A 20,537-nucleotide genomic window follows, 5' to 3' on the forward strand; every position below is an offset into this window, starting at 1 on the left:
GTCTTCCTCTTTTTCTCTGACCCTCCACCCTACCCAGCATGACATCCTTCTCCAACGATTGTTTCCTCTGGACAATATGTCCAAAGTAGGAGAGATGAAGCTTAGCCATCCTGGCCTCCAAGGAGCACTCTGGCTGCACTTCTTCCAAAACAGTACAAAGCTTAGCATTGTAAAAACTCTCTGAAAGTTAAAATTTGTTACAAAAGCTCCTCACTCAACCAAAGATCACATTCTCATTTGGACACAGCTGAAATAACTAGCACTAAACAAAAAGCTATATTTGAATATCTAGAAAAAAATCACAAATGCATACACTAAAGGTCAGACAATTCACTTATTGTAAAACCCTGCTACTCTCATTCAAAGCCTTGATCCCTCTTATTTTAGAGAGCATCCTATTTACCTCTCGAGTGCAGATTAGAATCAAGAAATTAAAAGAGGATAACTGCTAGACTCAGACATTCTGACACTTGTAATATGTGATAGTTGACCATCTGATAATGAAGAAGGAGCCAAAAAAAAAAGTATTAAAAGGAACCACAAATTGAGGGATGTGGATAATTGATTACTCGATTATTACAGTAAAAAAAATTCTCATGAAATTTTTCAATGCTTTATTTCCATTCTCCAATAATTTTGCTCCTGTAATAGAAACTCCTGTTGTATAATACAATTCAAAGGAGAATATTTTTTAATCTTCCCCCAAAAGTCAACCTTTCTCTGATTTTCTGACCAATTTCAGATGTTATATGCTCTTTCTCAGTTTCCTATCATAACATGTAGTTGTTCTTACACAAAACATCTATAATATTTGCTTCAAGAGAGCTGAACAAAGGCTATTGTATAACTACAATATCTTCCTTGCAATGCTGTAATCATGTCTTTGCAGGGAAATGGCAAATTTTTAAATAACAGTGTTTAAAGGCACATGTGGTCTAAGAAAGCATCTTTCATTTTTAGTAGGCCGATTTCTTGCTGATACAGTTCTTTTCTCATTGATTTCCTTTCATACAAACTGGTCTAAGTGAACATTTAAAAATGGGAATTGCTTCAAGGTTGAATATCATCCTGATATAACAGACATACTTTGTTTCTTTTCTGTATTAACCATTAGCCCAAAAGAAACTGAAAACATACTAAGGTCTAGGCTAGAGTCTTGTTTGTACCTTGGGCTGCCAGATCAATGCCTACTGTGGCTGAAACATCAGATGAGAATGGTGTCATGGTGTGAGAATCCTAGGTTCTTGTCTGGGATCAGATGCTGTAATGCCTAAGATTGAGGCAGAATAATAATCATAACCAACATATTTTAAATATGTATGCCGAGGCACTGTTCTAAGATGTTTCTATAAACCAATCCATTTAATTTAAACAAAAACAAGGCAAATTTGGGAGGACTCCCAATTTTAAAGAAGAGGCAACTATTGCTGAGAAGTTAATTACAGCCAAGATTACAAAACCAGAAAGTGGAACCTAAATTCAGCATATCTATCATATAGGAAAGGAGCTCTGATAGCGTAGTGGTTATGAATCGGGCTGCAAACCTCAAGGTCAGCAGTTCAAAACTACCAGCTGTTCCATGGGAGAAAGATGAGGCTTTCTGCTCCTGTAAAAATTTACAACCTCAGAAACTCTGTACAGGGTTGCTATGAGTCAGAACTGACTCCATGGCACACAACAACAACAACAGCATCATACTTCAGTTGGGATCTCCATTTCTATTTATTATTATTCCTTACAGCCAAATCTTAAGATTTGTTTAAAGATTGCAAAATTAACAAGATGAGGTTGTGCTAGCATTTCCATAATCATTGTCCTCTATTACTCCTGTTTTATAAAAAGAACAAGTACAACAAAGCAGAATTTCAAAGAATAGCATTAGAAGTCTACAGACCACTTGCTAATCTTCAGGACTGATTTCATGGGCCCCATATCATCATAAAGCCTCCATTGTTGTTAAGTGCCATCAAGTCCATTTTGACTCATTGACCCTATGCAGATTCCCGAGGAGCAGCTGGGGGTTTGAACTACTGACCTTGTGATTTGTAGTCCAGTGCTTATCCTACAGCACCATGCCAGGAGTCCAAATCCTCAATAGGACATTGTTGCTGTTGTTAAGTGCCATTAAGTCAGTTCCGACCCATAGAAACCTTGTTGTGGAGTTTCCGAGGAGCAGTTTGTGGTTCGAATTACAGTGCTAATCCTACAGAAGGCAAGTATAGCCAAAAGCTTGCTGTTAAGATTTGGTTTGTGGTCATCTCCATTGTGTTATTTAGGATGCTTTTGGTTGTAAAGTTGAGAAACTAACTCAACTAACTTATGCTAATGTCATTTTAAATGATAAGAGTTTACTATCGGCTTCAGGTAAAACTACATCTAATTGCTCAACCTAGATTGTGTATTGTCTTTCCACCATGTTAGTTTTATTTTCATGCTGATCTCAAGTGGGGGCAAAATGACTACTAGAAGATATAGACTTAGCAACCCCAGAAAACAAAAGTGTCTCTCTTTCCCAATGGTTCCAGCAAAAGTCCCTAGTCTGATATTTATGATTGTGACTAGACTGCTTGATCACAGGTTTACCTCTGAACCAGTCTCTATGCCCAAAAGATATAGAGTTCTCATCTGTCACCTTCCTACCATGGAGCCCAAGGATGAGTCAGCTGCTACTTAATCACAGGCCCCAACTGAATCAATGGAAACTTGCCATCTTGTCATGTCTCTTTGAGAAGATTTTGGGTTCTCTGTCAAAATGACTTCTATGTGAATAAAACTGTTATGAGCCAAATATTATTTACAAAGTCTCATGGATATATTAAATCATATCAATACAGATTGTATAGACTAAGCTACAGCAACAGAAAACTCAGCAGACTGTGACAATCAGAGATAATGTGGCTATTGAGACAAAGGCATCCTTTAGCATAGAAGGTAGAGCCATTGCAATCAAGGCACTTTGCCACACCACAGTCAGCATGCACAATCACATGAATGAGGTTTATTGTGAAAATGACTGCAATCCATGCATGAATCAGATTTTGTGCCTTTGTTAATATAGAGAGAGCAATGTTGTCAACAGTAACATCTTTAATTTCCAAGGATGTTATATGTGGAGATAAAATATGAAAGAGCTTCCATATTATCTTGCACACAAAAGTTATTCTGTTTTAATTAAATTTGTCACAGTGCATAGGTTTCCATTCATTAGAAGTTGCAACCACCCATGTCAGATAGTTCCCTACTTATAAATTGTGTTATGAAACTTCATTTGTAAGTACTTTCTAAGTAGGAACCCATTTTCCTATTGGAAATTTATTATAATTGGTTACTGGACTCCAAGTCTAGCCCATCAGAATTAATCAATGTAAATTTGTTGTTTTAGCATCTAGCACATGATAAGCACTTAATACTTTTTATAGCTAATTTATTCATTATAAACATGAGAAGCAAAAAAAAAAAAAAAAATCAAAACTATTTTTAAAGTTGTTGTTGTTAAGTGCTATTGAGTGAGTTCTGACTCATAGCAACCCTATATAGGGTTTCCAAGTAGTGACTAGTGGGTTTGAACAACCAATCTTGTAGTTTGTAGTTCAGTGTTTATCCTACAGCTTCACACCAATTAAGCTAATTGGCATTTAGAAAAATTGACAAAAGCATGCACACAGTAAGTTACTATGAAAAACTAAATTTTTCATACCATTTCAAATATCAGCTTCAAAGATATTTGATTGTTACTAAAAGTAAAAAAGACTTTAGGAAATATTCTAATAAGTAATATAAAACATGTGGTGCCTTAAATTGACTTGATAAGGCTTTTCTATCCAAAATCTTAATTCCCATTAAGTGATTAGGTGGGACTATGCAAATAAGGTACAAGACTCTAAGGCTAGGATTGGTTAGTTTTGCCCTCCAGCTAAGTTTAAAAGGAACTATCTCAGAAGCAGAGACAGAAGATCCCAGAATTGTCAGGAAAGAAGAGCATGAGTGGAGTGTGAGATCCCTACCTAGAAAAGCAGCGATAGTAGACTTGATTGCAGAGGTGGTAGAATGGAGAGAAAGCAACTGCATGCCCTAGGCCCATGGCCAAAGGAGCTCTGGTAGCGTAGTGGTTACGAATCGGGCTACTAATCTCATGGTCAACAGTTCGAAACTACCAGCTGTTCCGTGGGAGAAAGATGAGGCTTTCTGCTCCCGTAAAGATTTACAGTCTCCAGAACCGACTCCACAGCACATCACAACAACAACAACATTAGATTGTTATTAAGTGTCGTGGAGTCTGTTCCAACTCATAGCAACCCTATATAGGGTTTCCAAGAAATGGCTGGTGAGTCTGTACCACCAACCTTGTGGTTCAAACTGACTTTGAGGTCAAGTGCTTATCCTATGGCACCACACCAGGACTCTGCTACATTAGATTAGAATATTGCAAAATATCATATTTAAATTATTTCATAATACAACATTATTTAAATTATTATATTTTAAATTTGATTTGTGGACTCTATGTAGCTGCAAAACTGACTATATCTAGATCCATAGAGATGGAAATAATATTTAATGAAATGTTTTTTATTAACCAAGAACTTTTCAGAATCCCTATTTCCACATGCTTACATCCGGATGTAATTCCATTTGTAAATTGAGGACACAGTATATTGCTATTACAAAAAAAGAACTGTAATGAGGACACATCCATAATTGAATTTACATCTTAATTATTTACACTCTTTTCTTTGCAGCCTGAATGTTATTTGCCTCAGAGCTGTTTTGCAGGAAAAAAAAAATATCATCCCAGATTGGTAATGCAGACACTCTTTTTGACATAGGTGACAAGTTCTTTTTGGCAACTTGCATAACTTCTTAGTAAAATTAACTTCATTTAAGAATTAATTCTAACCCCAGTCACTGAGCTGCCATGGAAGACTCAGCAGCCTCCCCCTTGAGTCCCATTGCTTTCTGATGGCTTGTCCCCATCACCTGCCTTCTCCTACCACCTACTTCTGCAGGCTGTCCACCAAGGAAAAGGAATCATACTATATGTCCAATATCCAGAAGCTTCACTGTTTTGACTCCTTTACTAATGCAAGTAAGGGTGATGATCTGCTTCCTGCTGGGACTAAGGATTAGATCCATTTAAGAATTCAACAGAGAAATGGCAGGAAGGATCTGTCTAAAGGATCTTTCTAAGGACCACTGATGATCTGTCTAAAGAATCACTGATGAGAATAAAAAGAAACTAGTGAAGGCGTTTAAGAAGAAATTTGCCTGCAATGGTACTGTAATTGAGCATCCAGAATATAAAGAAATAATTCAGCTACAGGGTGGCCGGTACAAAAATATATGCCAGTTTCTTGTAGATACTGGACTGGCTAAGGATGACCAACTGAAGGTTCATGGGCTTTAAGTGCTGGTGGCTCACTGAAGATTAAGTGAGGATTTCCTTGCAATAATTTAAAAATTTCCCTCTGTCCCTTGTTACACATTTAAAACCTTACATCTTATATAATATAAACTTTTGGGGTCCACTTTTAACTTGGACTAGAGTAACATCTTCATGCAATAAGCTGAAAAGAGGCACACAAAAAAGAAAAAAAAGAATTAATTATTTTTATATAGATTAAATCAAATGGTAATTTTATAGTGCAGGTGATGCTGTAGGTTAAGCACTGGACTGCTAACTGCCCTAACTTCAAAATCAGCAGTTCAAACCCACCAGCCACTTTCAGAAACTCTATACAGAGTCACTAGGAGTCCGAACCAACTCAATGGCGCAAAACAACAACAACAATTATGTAAATGCCATAAATGCCATCATTTATCTGATCACTTTTGTTTCAGTGACAATTTGGGGAAAGTTGGTATTTTTGTCTGTGTTTTTTTAAAATGAACTCTTTGTTTAAGAAATAAATGTATGTAAAGGATCATGTTGTTGTTAAGTGCCTTCTAGTCGATTCCAATTCACTGCAACCCTGGATAGGGTTTCCAAGGAGAAGCTGGTGGATTTGAGCTGCCGGCCTTGCAATTCAAATAGACTTTTCAGTCCAGTGCTTATCCTACAGTGCCACACCAGGACTCCTGGGTACTTGAAAATTTAAATGAGTTGGTTTCAGTAAGACTGCCACATTAGGGATGAAACTATTATTTTCTAATAATCTGCCATACAGTATATCTAAAGTGATGGAATAGCTAAATCGGATTCAGCTTTGATTCATGCTTTCATTCATTCAACAATTATTTATTGAGCACCTAGAATGTGTCAGGCATTTTTCTAGGTTTTGGGGATATGGAGGTAAGCAAGATAAATCCCAGTCTTCCATGGAAACTATATTCTACAGAAGAAAGACAATAAAATATTAGGTACTTTTATTCTTCCAATGAAGAAAAATGAAGTAGGGTAAGGCTGTGGTTGCAATGGAAGGCAGTAATCAAAGAAGACCTCTCTGAGAAAGTGACACTTGAGAGATCAGAAAATGCAAAAGCCCTGTGGTGGAATAAGTTTGCTGTGTTCAAGGAACAAGCAAAACCATTGTAGCTGCAACAAATTAACTAGCAAGAAGTGTAATGAAAGATGAAGTCGGGGAAGTGAGAAGACACCAGAGTCTGCATAGACAGCTGAAATATATTAAGCATCTTCTTTAAACTGGTATTAAGGAAGCGGCGCTGGGTACTCTCCTTGAAAGCAGGACCTCATTTTCACAATGGTTTGAATACTGAGCAGTTGGTTTTGGTGGAATTGTCAGGAATTATTCAGTCAGACTTACTCTCAAAATGTGAAAATAAATGCAAGATTTGGAGCATTGACACTGAGAGGCTTATTATTTATGCAAGTGGACAACTATGTCTTGGCTGGGGAATCTGAAGACACTCTTGGGACCTGTGCTATATTTGAAGAAGATCTGGAGGACCATGTGAATGCAGAAGGCAACAATAAAACAGTGTTAAAACACAAATGCCATACAATGAAGAAGCTCAGCCTGACAAGAACTCTTCTGACAGAAAACAAGGAAGGTGACAAACCAGAGCAGCAAATCAATGATACTGATTCCTCCAGTAGACCCAATGTGATTTGTAGCTTTCTACACGATAAGGAAGATGAAGAAGTTGTAGTTCCAGCCCCAGATAAACCTTTGGAGTTGAAGGAGCAAGAGACTCAAATGAAAGACAAATGAAAGCAAAAGACTCAGACCTAAGTTTATAAACAGGATTCTGATTCTCAGACCTTGGAAACAGAGGATTCTGATCCTTTTCTTTTGATACAGAGGTTTTGTTTTTGTGGAAACTCAGAGATACTTCTCTAATGAGTACTTACATTTGGATGTTTTACTAAGCTAAGTGGATCAGTGTTCAGTTATTAAAGACATCACAAATTGCCATATACTTGTGTTGGTAGCTGCCATGGAGTTGGCTCCTGACACATGGTGACTGCTAGAAGACCAGAATAGCAGCTCCTCGAGCAGAAAACAAGCCGGATGCTGCTGTGCTGCCAAGCTGTGTTTCTTGCTCTATATCCCACAATGTTCAGTGAGCCTGGTGTCAGATCCCATCCAACAAAGTGTACAGTGTCCTGTGAGTGTGGATGCCATTCCAAACTGGTGACTCCTGCTGCTGTTCAGCCAGACAGAACACTGTAACTGACTATCCTTGGCTGCCTTTTACGTGGGAGAGAAATAAACCTCTCTCTCGATGATGTGACTCTGTTATATCCAAATGTCATTCCAATTGATATATTGTGCATTTTTAGAAACATGAAAAATATAGAAAAGGTCAAAGAGGTAGAATGGAAGATTCTTGAAAGTTGTAATTTAAAAAAAGAAACTAATCTAGACTTATAATACCTTATGTTGGAGAGGAAAATAAAAATCTTAAATTCTGAAGAGAACATAGTATTAGCTCCCTTCCTGTTCATAAGAATAAATGTTATATTTAGTAAAATGAAAGTCATGTTTTTCAATTATGTAGTATTTTGTGAAACTAAAACTTCATGTATGAATTTCTCTGCCATTCATCAACTACCTACCTTTATAAATTTAAGGAAATAATTAAAACTAATCTTAGAACCATAGTCCCTCTGTAATTAACCCAGTAAATTCTAACTTTTCACACTGAATGTAGGGGTTAGTTACTTTTGCTTAAAAATGATATTCTAATGAAAGGGATCATATTAAGGTACATCATAAAGAATTACTTTTTATGGCCATTTATGAAATGTTTGAAAAAAAATTTTAAATGGTATTAAGGATTATAGAGTTTGGGTTTACATTTGTTGTTATGGGAAGTCATAGGATGATTGGGAATAGAAGAATGAAGAAAAATATAGTAGTTGAGGCAAGGGTTAATACAAAGTTTTAAAAAGCACTTATTCAGCCAATATTATTTCCATCTCTATGGATCTAGATATAGTCACAATATTTGATTCAGTTTTGCAGCTACATAGCATCCAGAAATCAAATTTATAATAGTTTAAATAATGTATTCTGGAATAATTTAAATAATAATCTATTTTGCAATATTCTAATCTGAAGTTGTTTGTTATTACTGTTTTGTGCCATCCATTCAATTACGACTCATAACAAACTTATTTAGGGTTTCCAGGGACAGCTTATAGGTTTGAACTGTCCAGTGCGGGATCCTACAGCACCACACCAAGATATAATTAAAATGTTGTTAAGTGCCATCGAGTCAACTCCAACCCATAGCGACCCTGTATAGGGTTTCCGAGAAGCAGGTGGTGAGCTTGAACCGCCGACCAAATGGCTTTGCAGTCTGGCACATTAACCCACAGCGCCACACCAGGCCTCCGGGCTTCAAAAAAAATTTATGGAATAATTCCATTATATTTTAATTCCATTTTTCCACGAACTTTTTTAGCCTCCTCATATTATTTATTAGTATGATTGTTGTTGGTGTTAAGTGATGTCAAGTTGATTCCACCTTAAGAGCGACTCTCTAAGGTTTCCAAGGAGCAATTGGTAAGTTTGAGCCGCTGACCCCGCGATTCAAACCAACCTTGTGATCCTGTGCTTTCTTTCTTCCACAGTGCCACACTGTATTTCCTACATTCTGTTTTAGTTTTAGTAACAATCAAATATCTTTTAAGCTGCAATACATTAAACATCTTCTTTGAAATGATATGAAGTATTCATAGACCCATCATTGTAAGGAGTTTGGATTTACATTTGTTGTGACAGGAAGCCGTAGGATGTGTGGGAACAGAAGAGTGAATGGAAACACAGTTTGGCTGGAAGGAAGTAGTCCATTATTACTGATGTTATTGCAGTGTTGTAGTATCAACTCTTTACTAATTCCAAAATGAAAAAGGAAAATTGTTTCTATGGCTGTACTGTATCGGGAACAGTGGCTATTTAGCTGCTGGTGGTGGTGGTAGTGTGTCATGAAGTCGGTTCCAACTCAATGCGACCCTGTATGGGATTTCCAAGGCTGTAAATCTTTACCGGAGCAGAAAGCCTCCTCTTTCTCCTGCGGAATGGCTGGTAGCTTCGAACTGCTGACCTTGAGGTTTGTAGCCCGACTTGTAACCAGTACGCTTGTAACCAGAGTTCCTTGCTATTTAGCTAGAGTGGTATAAATTCAGCTAGAATAAAATACCTATTTCTATAATGACTGTAGGGAAAGTGCTTACCTGAACGGCCAATTTACAGAGGTTCTTTGAGGATGGTAAATTAGAGAAGAGTGTGAAAGGTCAGAATATTTTGAAACACATCTACCGCCTTGTCTCCCACCTCCTTTCCCTATTGACAGTCTGATTCCTGAGTGCTGTTATGAATAGATAAGAAGGCATACTGCAGCACTGAACATCTTCTACCAAAGTAAAATGCTGCCACCTTGAGGCTTCCAAAATACATAAGAAAAGCAAAAACGTTTCTGTGTGATGTTTCTATATGCAAAATGTTTCATTTAGAAAAAAAAAATCTGAAAGTTATTAATCTGAAAGAAGTAAAAGTAATCAGTCTGACAGTCTCCCTCCCTTCTTTGGTCTGGCTTTTTGTACTTTATGTTTTGTATATGCTTGGAATGTTTTCCTTATGCTCCGTTTTAGAATTAACATTACAGGTCGGGTCTGCTTAGTTTCCTTGGTATTTTGTTTTAATGAGGTGTCATTGGTTTTCTAGCCTCCCCAAAAGATTATAACTGTACAATCAATACTATTATGATTAAAAGGCTTTTTTTTCTTACATTAAGAAAAAATAGATAATATTGATTATTGTTCTCCTCTTTATTTCTCAGTTTTATTTGGTGATCATTATTTTCTAGGCCAAGTGTTAAAAGTATTTGTTACCTTGCCTTTGCATTGTTATTTTTATTAGTAATTATAATTTCTTCCATGTTTAAATATAATCTCATATGTTTTTTAATAAATCTAAGATACGAATTACTTACAGCAGCATTTTAGAATAAGAATTTGTGTTTGTCATTATTTCCATCTACTTTTTGCTTCCGTTGTTGACCTTTATATTTGCATAATTGTTTACTGTTGTGTTTGATTATTATTGAAACCTGTGTCAGATGTGCCCTTGATGATTGTGCTCTGCTGAGTTTATACAAATGGAGTTACACAGAAATAGAACTCATCCTTCAAGAATTTGACAGTTCAGTAAAAGACAGAGTTAAATATAAAGATGAATATAGAAACCTCTATACAGGTATCAATACATGAATAAAACATACTCTGCAACAACAATAAATGATCTTTAACTTATAGTTGATTTTGAAAACTATCTTTTTTCATGTAAATTCATTGTAGGTGGTAGTCCTGGTGTGGTGTTGTGGGTTAATGCACTGGACTGCAATGTTGGTTTGAACCATAAGGTTGGTGGTTAAAGCTCACCAGCTGCTCTTTGGAAACCCTCTACAGGGTCACCATGGGTTGGAACGATACTTAACAAGAACAATAATAGAACTAACCTTTTCAAAAGGAAAATCATCTTCATCTCTTCTGATTATAAATCTATCCATGTTTTCTATTTCTTCAAGCTAATAATTTTTGTTTTCCTAAAGAAAGAGCTCTGGTAATGTAGTCATTACAAGTCAGGCTGCTAAGCTCAAGGTTAGCAGTTCAAAATTACCAGCCATTCTGCAGGAGAAAGATGAGGTTTTTGCTCCCGTAAAAATTTACAGCCTCAGAAATTTTTGCTATGAGTCAGAATAGACTCTATGGCACTTTACCACCACTATCACCAAGGAAACTTTAGTTTCTTCTAGAAATCCAAACTTATTGCCCTATAGGGTTCTTCTGTAAATGTTTTCATCTCTTATCTACTGTGACTATATGTATTTTTAATTCTTAACATTGTATCCTTGGAGAGCTCTGATAGTGATGTAGGATAAGCACTAGGCTGCTAATCACATCAGCAATTCAAGCCCACCAGCTGCTCTGCTGGAGCAAGACACTTTCTGCTTCTGTAAAGATTTACAGCCTCAGAAATACTATAAAGGGTCACTGTGAATTGAAAATGACTTGACTGCCCTTAACAACAACAGAAATATTTAATTTTCTCCTTTTATCGGGAGGAACCAGTCCCTAGAGAATGACATCATGCTTGGCACAGGACTGGGCAGTGTTTCGTTCTGTTGTATACATAGGTGCTATGAGTCTCTCATTTTAGTGTAGAATTTTAAGTAAAAGAATGACACATTTGGACTTGTATCCCAAAAAGACAACACTGATGATATATAGAGTGGATTCAAAGTGAGAAGACATAGGAGCACCATTTAGGAAGCAGCCTATATCAAATTAGTGACGTAAGGAGAAATACATTGTAAAGATCCTGAAAAATAAAGTAGGTAGAAATTGGTAAGTACTGACATGCTTTATAAGAGATCGGAAAAAGGTTAACATGATGCTGCACTTCCTAGCCTAGAATGATGGAGTTGACTTTAACCAAATTGAGGAGACTAATTATTTCCTTTGGGGACATTTGAGTTTGAGGTGATGGAAACATGCCCATGTGAATACGTCCAATCAGTCAGTGCTAGAGATACAAGTCAAAGCTGGAGTTGCTAGCTATGGTGGTGAGAGTATGTAAATCAACTGGAGAAAGAATGTGGAAAGTGAAGAAGGTGAGTGTATTAAGATGTCAGTATTTGAGATTATTTTGTAAAGATTTACAATTTGGGGCAACTGAACAACATCAAAGAATGTATCATGGAAGCCAAATGAGACTAGAACTTTTAAAATAATTTAGTTTATTTTCTGTTGTTGAGTATACTCACAACCAAACATGCATTAATTAAACAATTTCTACTTGTACAATTTAGTGACATTGATCACATTCTTTGAATTGTACAACCATTATCACTTTCCTTTTCTGATCTGATCCTCCCCAATTAACATAAACTTATTTCCCCCTATGAGTCTTATCTTTTGAGTTGCTGTTGTCAATTTTATTTCATATGTTGTTGTTAAGTGCCATTGAGTGGATTCTGACTCAGAGCAACCCTACAAGGGGTTTCCAAGGCTGTAATTCTTTGCAGGAGTGGAAAGCCCCATCTTTCTCCCATATAGACAGATCTTAAAAGTGCAAAATGCTCAGGCAGACATTCTTTATTAGTTAAGCTAAACTACTACTTGGTTTAAAGAAGATATCAGGATATTTCTGGTATAAGGTTTAAACATTATCTTAGGGCAACATTTTGGGATGTTCATACAGCATCTATTCCTTCAGCAGTCTGGATTCCATGAGAATTCAACATTCTGTAGGAAAACAAGATGTTAAGAAGGAGGAAGTTTAGAAAAGCATAGCACAAAACAAAAATTAAAGATAAAATTAATGAAGAAATTAGACAAAAAGATAAACTTTAGTATGTCTAAACAAAGTATCATATATGAAAGAAAGTATCATGAGTAACCTAAATATAAAATTTGGAAAAATATTTTCAGCATATCTAACTTCCAAGGTGCACTGAAGGAATTGGCAAAGAACAAGGCTCCAGGAATTGATGGAATAAAAATGGAAATATTTCAAGAAAGTGAAACAGCACAGAAGGCACTCAGTCATCTTTGCCAAGAAATTTGGGAGACAACTATCTGGCCGACTGATTGGAAAACATCCACATTTGTGCCCATTCCAAAGAGAGGTGACCCAACAGAATGCAGACATCATCGGACAATCTCTTTGATATCCCATGCGAGTAAAGTTTTACTAAAGGTAATACAGAAACAGCTGCAAGCATACATTGACAGAGAACTTCCAGAGGTTCAAGCCAGATTCAGGAATGAGGGCTATCATTGCTGATGTCCGATGGATCTTGGCTGAAAACAGAGACTATACGAAAGATGTTTACCTGTGCTTTATTGACTACACAAAGGCTTTTGATTGTGTGGATCATGACAAGCTATAGAAAACATTGCAAAGTATGAGTATTCCAGAACACTTCATTGTGCTCATGAGGAATCTGTATATGGACCAAGAGGCAGTTGTTCGAACAGAACATGGGAACACTGAATGGTTTAAAATTAAGAAAGGTGTGCAACAGGGTTGTTTTCTTTCACCATACTTATTCAACCTGTATGCTGAGCAAAGGTTATATGAAGCTGGGTTACAAGAAGCTGGGTAATATGAAGAAAAATGTGGCATCAGGATTGGAGGCAGACTCATTAACAACCTGCAATATGCAGATGATACACAGCCTTGCTTGCTGAAAGTGAAGAGAACTTAAAATATCTACTGATGAAGATCAAAGAGCACAGTCTTTGGTATGGATTGCATCTCAATTTAAAGAAAACAAAAATCCTCACCAATGGACCAATAAGCAACAAGTTTATCAACAGAGAAGAGACTGAAGTTGTCACAGGCTTCATTGTTTTGGGATCAACTATCAACACTCATGGAAACAGCTGTCAAGAAATCAAACGACTATTGGATTGGACAAATCTGCTGCACACGACCTTTTTTAAAGTTTTGAAGAGCAGAGATGTCAGCTTGAGGACTAAGGTGAGCCTGACCCAAGCCGTGGTATTTTCAATAACCTCATATTCATGTAATGACTGTGAATAGGGAAGATGCTTTTGAGTTGTGTTGGGATGAGAATATTGAAGGTGCCATGGGCTAACAAAAGAACAAACATTTCTGTGTTGCCAGAATGCTCCTTGGCAGTCAGGATGGCCAAACTTTGTCTCTTATACTTCGGACAAATTGTCAGGAGAGACCAGCCACTGGAGAAGGATATCATGTTTGTAAGGTGGAGAGTCAGAGAAAGAGAAGAAGACCCCCAGTGAGATGGATTGGTAGAGAGGCAGCATCAATGATCTCAAGTGTGGCAACAATTGTGAGGTTGCCTCAAGATCAGCCAGTGTTTTGTTCTGTTGTACATAGGGTTGCTATGAGTTGGTACTGACTCGATGGCACCTAATAACAACAACAACAATTATTTTATACCAATATTTTTTTACTTGCTCTCATATAATGTAACCATTTAGGATCCACTTTTAACTTGGACCAATGTAACTTCTTTATGCAATAAACTGAAAAGCACCAAAAGAAAGGGGGAAAAGGTGCATGAATACCCATAGCTTTACATATAACTGTCAAAAATTAGAAACAATCCAATATTCTTCAAAGGGTGAATGGTTAAACACTGATACATCTAAACAGAACAATACATGTAACAACTTGAATGCCCTATGTGCATTATGCTTATGATAAAAGCCAATCTAAAGTTGTTGCATATGCTCTGATTTCATTTATATAACATTCTCAAAATGATAAATCTACAGAAATGGGGATCAGATTAGTGATAGCCAGGGTACAAAGATGGAGGTGGGTACAATACATAGAGCACAAGACAGTTCCTGTGTGGTTTTGGAACAGCTTCGTATTTTGACTCTGGAGAAGGTTACACAAATCTATACAAGTGACTTTACACAAACATACACACAATGGGATGCATGTGAAAGCTAGCAAAAACTGAATGAGGTATGTAGTCAAGTTAATAATATTATACCAGTGTCAGTTTCCAAGTTTTGATATTAATTGTAGGATAAGTACTAGAGTGCAGCTCAAATCCATCAGTCACTCTCTGAAACCCTATACAGGGTTGCTATGAGTCAGAACCAACTTGATGGCACACAACAATATGGCATAGCTATATAAAGGAGCCCTGGTGGTGTTGTGGGTTAGGTATTGGACTGCTAACCCCAAGGTCAGTGGTTCAAATCCCTAAACCACTCTGCAGTAGAAAGATGAGGCTATATGATCTCATAAAGACTTTGAATATTGAAAGCCCCACAGGAAAAAGATGAGGCTTTCTGCTCCCATGAAGATTTACAGCCTCAGAAACCCTGTACAGGGTTATTATGAGTCGGAACCGACTCGACAGCACTTAAAAACAACACAATAGGTTAGCTATGAGTAGGATATCTATCTTTTGTAGCTATAGCTACACAATGTGTCACTGTTGGGGAAAACTGGTTAAGGTTGATAGATCTCCATGTCCCATTTTTGTTTGTTTGTTTGTTTGTTTGTTTTTTAAGTTATGAGGAACTGTGTTATTGCCTATGCCATGGACATACAGGTGTGGCACTGTAGGATAAGCACTGTTAACCATGAAGTTGGCAATTCACATCCACCAGCCGCTGCTCAGAAACCCTATTTGGGTTCTCTATGAATTGGAACCAACTCCATGACAAACAGCCACCACCACTGCTACTCAGGATCTCCTAATGTGATTGTAAAAAAAGGTATGGAAGCAGACCCTGATCTCTTCTGCCTTCTCCAGGGGGAAGGAGACTCAAACTCAACTTCAGCTCAAGGCTGAATCCTGTGAAGCAGAGGTCAGAAATGCTTCCCCTCTCTTTCCTCCTTTACTAATGCGGACACAAACTATCCCATGGCACTCTCAACTTCTCTTCTGGGTTCGATAATTCATTACAGTGACCACACAGAACTCACAGACAATACTCATGATTATGGGGTTTATTAGGGAAGTTAACAAGTTATAATTCAGGATCCGAAATGCTCAGGAGACAGTTCATTGGTCAGGATAGACACTTTTAAGTCATGCCTATAAGCATGCCTCTCTCATCTTCAGCCTCTCAGTCATGGGACCCGTTGGCCTACACTCTGCTCAGGCAATGTTACTAAGCATTTTTCTGCTAATAAATGCCCAAAGGGCACTCCATTTTACATTAAGCTTCAGTCCAAAGGTACGAAGTTCTAACTCTGTAGGTCAACAAACATAGCTCCCCCAATTAAGTACCTGGAGGCACCACACTGCACAACTGAGCCTCCTGCCTGAAGGCACTCAATTTTACTTCTTCTGTGTGTCAGAAAACCTGCTTATTTGTCTCATGCTCTGGCTCTTGTTTCTGATGCTGCCACTCCTCTCTGTCACAGCTCTCTGTCTCCTGGATTGAGGAGGCTCAGGGCACAGGGATCTCAGGGTCCACAGGACTGCTCCACTCCTGAGTCGTCTTTCCTGATGGTAGTGAGATCCTTCTTTCTACTTCTGAAATGACTCATTTAAACCTAATAGCATGACCTATTTTCATGACCTCACACAGTCATTTGGTAAGACTGTCAAAGATAATAGCTAGAAGAGCCATATCAAGTAATTCACTACACTACAATGATCCCTTTCAGAGTGGTTGGTAATGATAAGTAAGCACTATCTAGTTCTGGTCTCATGGTTATGGAGGTTCACATGGTCCATTAGTCCTTTGGACTAATTTATTTCCATGTGTCTTCAAAATTCTTCACTCTTGTTTATCCAAACAAGGGAAGAGGACTTCAGAGAAACTTTTAAGAATCCATTCACTAATCACCAATGTAAGATGTAGAACACTCTCTTTGTGAACTATGTTGTACCAACTGACTTTGATGTCTCAGAGACAATCGTCCTGAGTCCCAAGCCCCAGCAACTCATTTTCACGCAATGTTTGGTTATAATTTGGTTAAGATGTGTTCAGAACTTTGCCCCCTGTATGTTCTCCTATAATCATGGATATAAATAAATAAAACCAATCGTCTGTCAGTTTATCATACTGTGATGACTTGCATGTTGTTATAATGTTGGATGTTATGCCAACAATATTTTAAATAACAGCTGGGTACACCCAAGATGGGCAGGCTTCAGCTGAATCTCCAAACTAAGACAGACTAGGAGAGGTGAACTACTTCTGAAAGTTTATCCACTGAAACATTATGAACAGCAGTGGAATACTGTCAGATAGCCCCAGAATATTGAATACTAAAACATGATGAATAGTACCAGAATATTGTCAGATATAATGTTGGAGGATACACCCCTTAGATTGGCATCTACAATATGACTGGAGAAGAGCTGCTCCTCAAAGTAATTTGACTGTGATGACATGTATGGATTAAAGCTTTTAGGACCTTCATTTGCTGATGGGGCACAACTAAAATTGAGGGGAATAAGCTGAAAACACCTATTAATAATTGAAACATGGAATGTATGAAGTATGAATCTAGGAAAATTGGAAGTTTTCAAAACTGAAATTGAATGCATGATCATTGACAGTCTTGGCATTAGTGAGCTGAAATGGACTGATAATTACCATTTTGAATCTGACAGCCATGTGGCTTACAATGCCAGGAACGACAAATTGAAGAGGAATAGTGTTCCATTCATCATCAAAAAGAACATTTCAAGATCTCCCTTGAATCACAATACTATCTATGATAAGATAATATCCAAACACCTACAAGGAGGACCAGTTATACCACTATTATTCAGATATATGCACTAACTACTTAAGCCAGTGATGATGAAGTTGAAAAATTCTATCAACTTCTTCAGTCTGAAATTGATTAGATATGCAATTATTATTGGTGATTGAAATACAAAGGTTGGAAACAGAGAAAAGATCAGTAGTTGGAAAATATAGCCTTGGTGATAGAAACGATACTGGAGATCGCATGATAGAATTCTGCAAGACCAATGACTTGTTTATTGCAAATACTTTTTAAAAACAACATAAAGATGACCATACAGATGGAATATACAGAAATCAAATCGACTACATCTGTGGGAATTTATAGCAGAAAAATTCCATATCATCAACCAACACAAAGCCAAGGGCAGATTGTAGAACACACAATCAATTGGTCACATGCAAGTTCAGGCTGAGGCTGAAGAAAATGAAAACAAATGTACAAGAGACAAAATATGGCCTGGAATACACCCCACCTGAATTTAGAGATCATCTGAAGAATAGATTTGATCCATCAGACACTAATGAACAAAGACCAGGAGAGTTGTGGGATGGCATCAAGAAAATCATAGAAGAAGAAAGCAAAAAGTCATTAGGAAAACAAGAAAAAGGAAAAGACCAAAGTAGATGTCAGATGAGACTAAAACCTGCTCTCCATGTACAGATACTAAAGCAAATGGAAGAAACATGGAAGTAAACAAGCTGAACAGAAGTTTCAAAAGGGCAGCTCAAAAAGACAAAGTCAAGTATTATAATGACATGTGCAAAGATCTGGAGTTAGAAAACCAAAACAGGGAAGAACACAGTCATCATTTCTCAAGCTTAAAGAACTGAGGAGAAAATTCAAGCTTTGACTTGCATTATTGAAGGATTCCTGGTATGGTACTGTGGGTTAATGCACTGGACTGCAAAGTCAGTTTGAACTACAAAGTCAATGGTTCAAGCTCACTAGTTGTTTCTCGGAAACTCTATATAGGGTAGCTATGAGTCAGAACCTACTCAATGGCACTTAACAACAAAATGGGCAAAATATTGAATGATACAGAACGCATCAAAAGAAGATGAAAGGAATACACAGTGTCACTGTACTAAAAAACAATGAATGATGTTCAGCCATTTAAGGAGGTAGCATATGAACGAGAGCCAATCATACTGAATGAAGAAGTCTGAGCTGCACTGAAGACATTGGCAAAGAACAAGGGTCTGTTAATTGATGAAATACAAATTGCAATATTTCAACAAACTGATACAGCACTGGAGGCACTCACTCATCTATAACAAGAAATTTGAAAGACAACTACCTGGCCAACCCATTGGAGAGACCCATGTTTATGCCCATGCTGAAGAAATTCAGAAATCATCAGACAATATCATTAATATCACATGCAAGTAAAATATTGCCAAAGATAATTTTTAAATGGCTGCAACATTACATTGACAGAGAACTGCCAAAGATTCAAGCCAGATTCAGTTGAGGGATGGAATGAGGGATATCATTGTTGATGTCCAATGGATGTTGACTGAAAGCAGAGAATACTAGAAATATGTTTACCTGTACGTAATTGACTATGCAAAAGCTCTCAGCAGTGTGGATCATGACAAACTATGGACAATATTGTGGAGAATGAGTATTCTGGTACACCTAATTGTGCTCACGAGGTACCTGTACACAGGTCAAGAAGCAGTGGTTTGAACAGAACAAGAGGACACTGAATGGACCATGGCAGGACAAGAGGATCTGGTGCAGCAAGAGATTCACCAGGACTGGACGAACTGGAAGCTCATCGAGCTCATCACCAGCAGCATCAAGAAAATCGTGGATTTTCTCAACTCATTCGATATGTCTTGTTCAAGATTCATGACGCTAAACGAGAAACTGAAAGCCCTTGAATGGAGAATAGAGTACATCAAAGCCCAGGTGACAAAAGGTGAGACTCTCACCTAGAACTGTGCCATCATGCTGCTGGGAAGTTGATTTACAGGACGCAGGTCCACGTGGGAAAGGCCCAGCAGCCTCAGTCCACTCCTGTCTCCTCACAGAGCAACAGGGCTTATTCTTGTCTTTCTCTTTCGAAAGTGTGGCCTTTGGGCTCTGCGTGTACATCTGGGGGCATGATGTGACATGTGGGAAGAAGTCCAGGGGGACTCTTGGAGACATTAGACACTTTACCTTTTCAGTGACATTTTCTAGAACTACTTTTCAGTGTATTTGAGGCACTCAGATCCAAAAGTCTGGGACTCTTTTTTTTTTTAATGTTTTATTGTGAATTATGTGATAGTTTACATAGGAGAACATTAGCTTTACATTCATCCTATAGTATATAGTTTCATTACAATGGTTACTGTCCCCTCCATGCATCATCAACCAACCAAAGTGTATACACTACACACCTACACCCCCCACCCCCCACCCCCATCATCAACACACAGCCCCTCTCCCTCTCTGGGTCTGAAGTCTCCAGCTGCTCCATCTCTCCACGTCATCATATCTGCCTCCATCTCAGGCATCACTGCTTCTCTGGGTAGGGTCCCGTTCTTCGCTCTTCCCATGATAGTCTCAGGGACCTCTGCTCCTAGACTGCAAAGTTTATCACTCCCCTCCTTGCTACTAAACGTCTACCTTTACATTTCCAACCCTCACAATCAGTCCTGATAACAATTATTCACTATTGTATCACAAGAGACCCATCCGCATTTCCTTTCATCAGCCCTGCCTAGACAGATTGGATACTACTCAGTGGAGAAGTCTGGGACTCTTTGTAAGGTCCTCCCCATCTCTCTTTATCTCTCAGACTTTCCATACTGCTCTCCAGGCCTTTGCACTGTTTCTCTAAACAGTCTCTGT

General features: G+C 37.8%; 1 protein-coding gene and 1 pseudogene across 1 annotated transcript; both read left to right on the forward strand.

The window, feature by feature from the left end:
- Window positions 1-1,183: 1,183 nt before the first annotated feature.
- Window positions 1,184-7,169, forward strand: LOC102840149 (annotated as a pseudogene).
- A 12,243-nt stretch (window positions 7,170-19,412) lies between these two features.
- Window positions 19,413-19,637, forward strand: LOC102836012 (protein BRICK1-like). The gene has a single exon (XM_006872261.1). The coding sequence runs from the start codon at window positions 19,413-19,415 to the stop codon at window positions 19,635-19,637; it is 225 nt and encodes a 74-aa protein (XP_006872323.1).
- The last annotated feature ends 900 nt before the right edge of the window (window positions 19,638-20,537 follow it).

This window comes from Chrysochloris asiatica, unplaced genomic scaffold, assembly GCF_000296735.1.
Source record: "Chrysochloris asiatica unplaced genomic scaffold, ChrAsi1.0 scaffold00189, whole genome shotgun sequence".
NCBI classification, from domain to species: Eukaryota; Metazoa; Chordata; class Mammalia; order Afrosoricida; family Chrysochloridae; genus Chrysochloris; species Chrysochloris asiatica.

What these genes read in the sequence shown, in the direction of transcription:
- LOC102836012 (XM_006872261.1), top strand. Translation starts at nt 19,413, where the DNA reads ATGGCAGGACAAGAGGATCTGGTGCAGCAAGAGATTCACCAGGACTGG.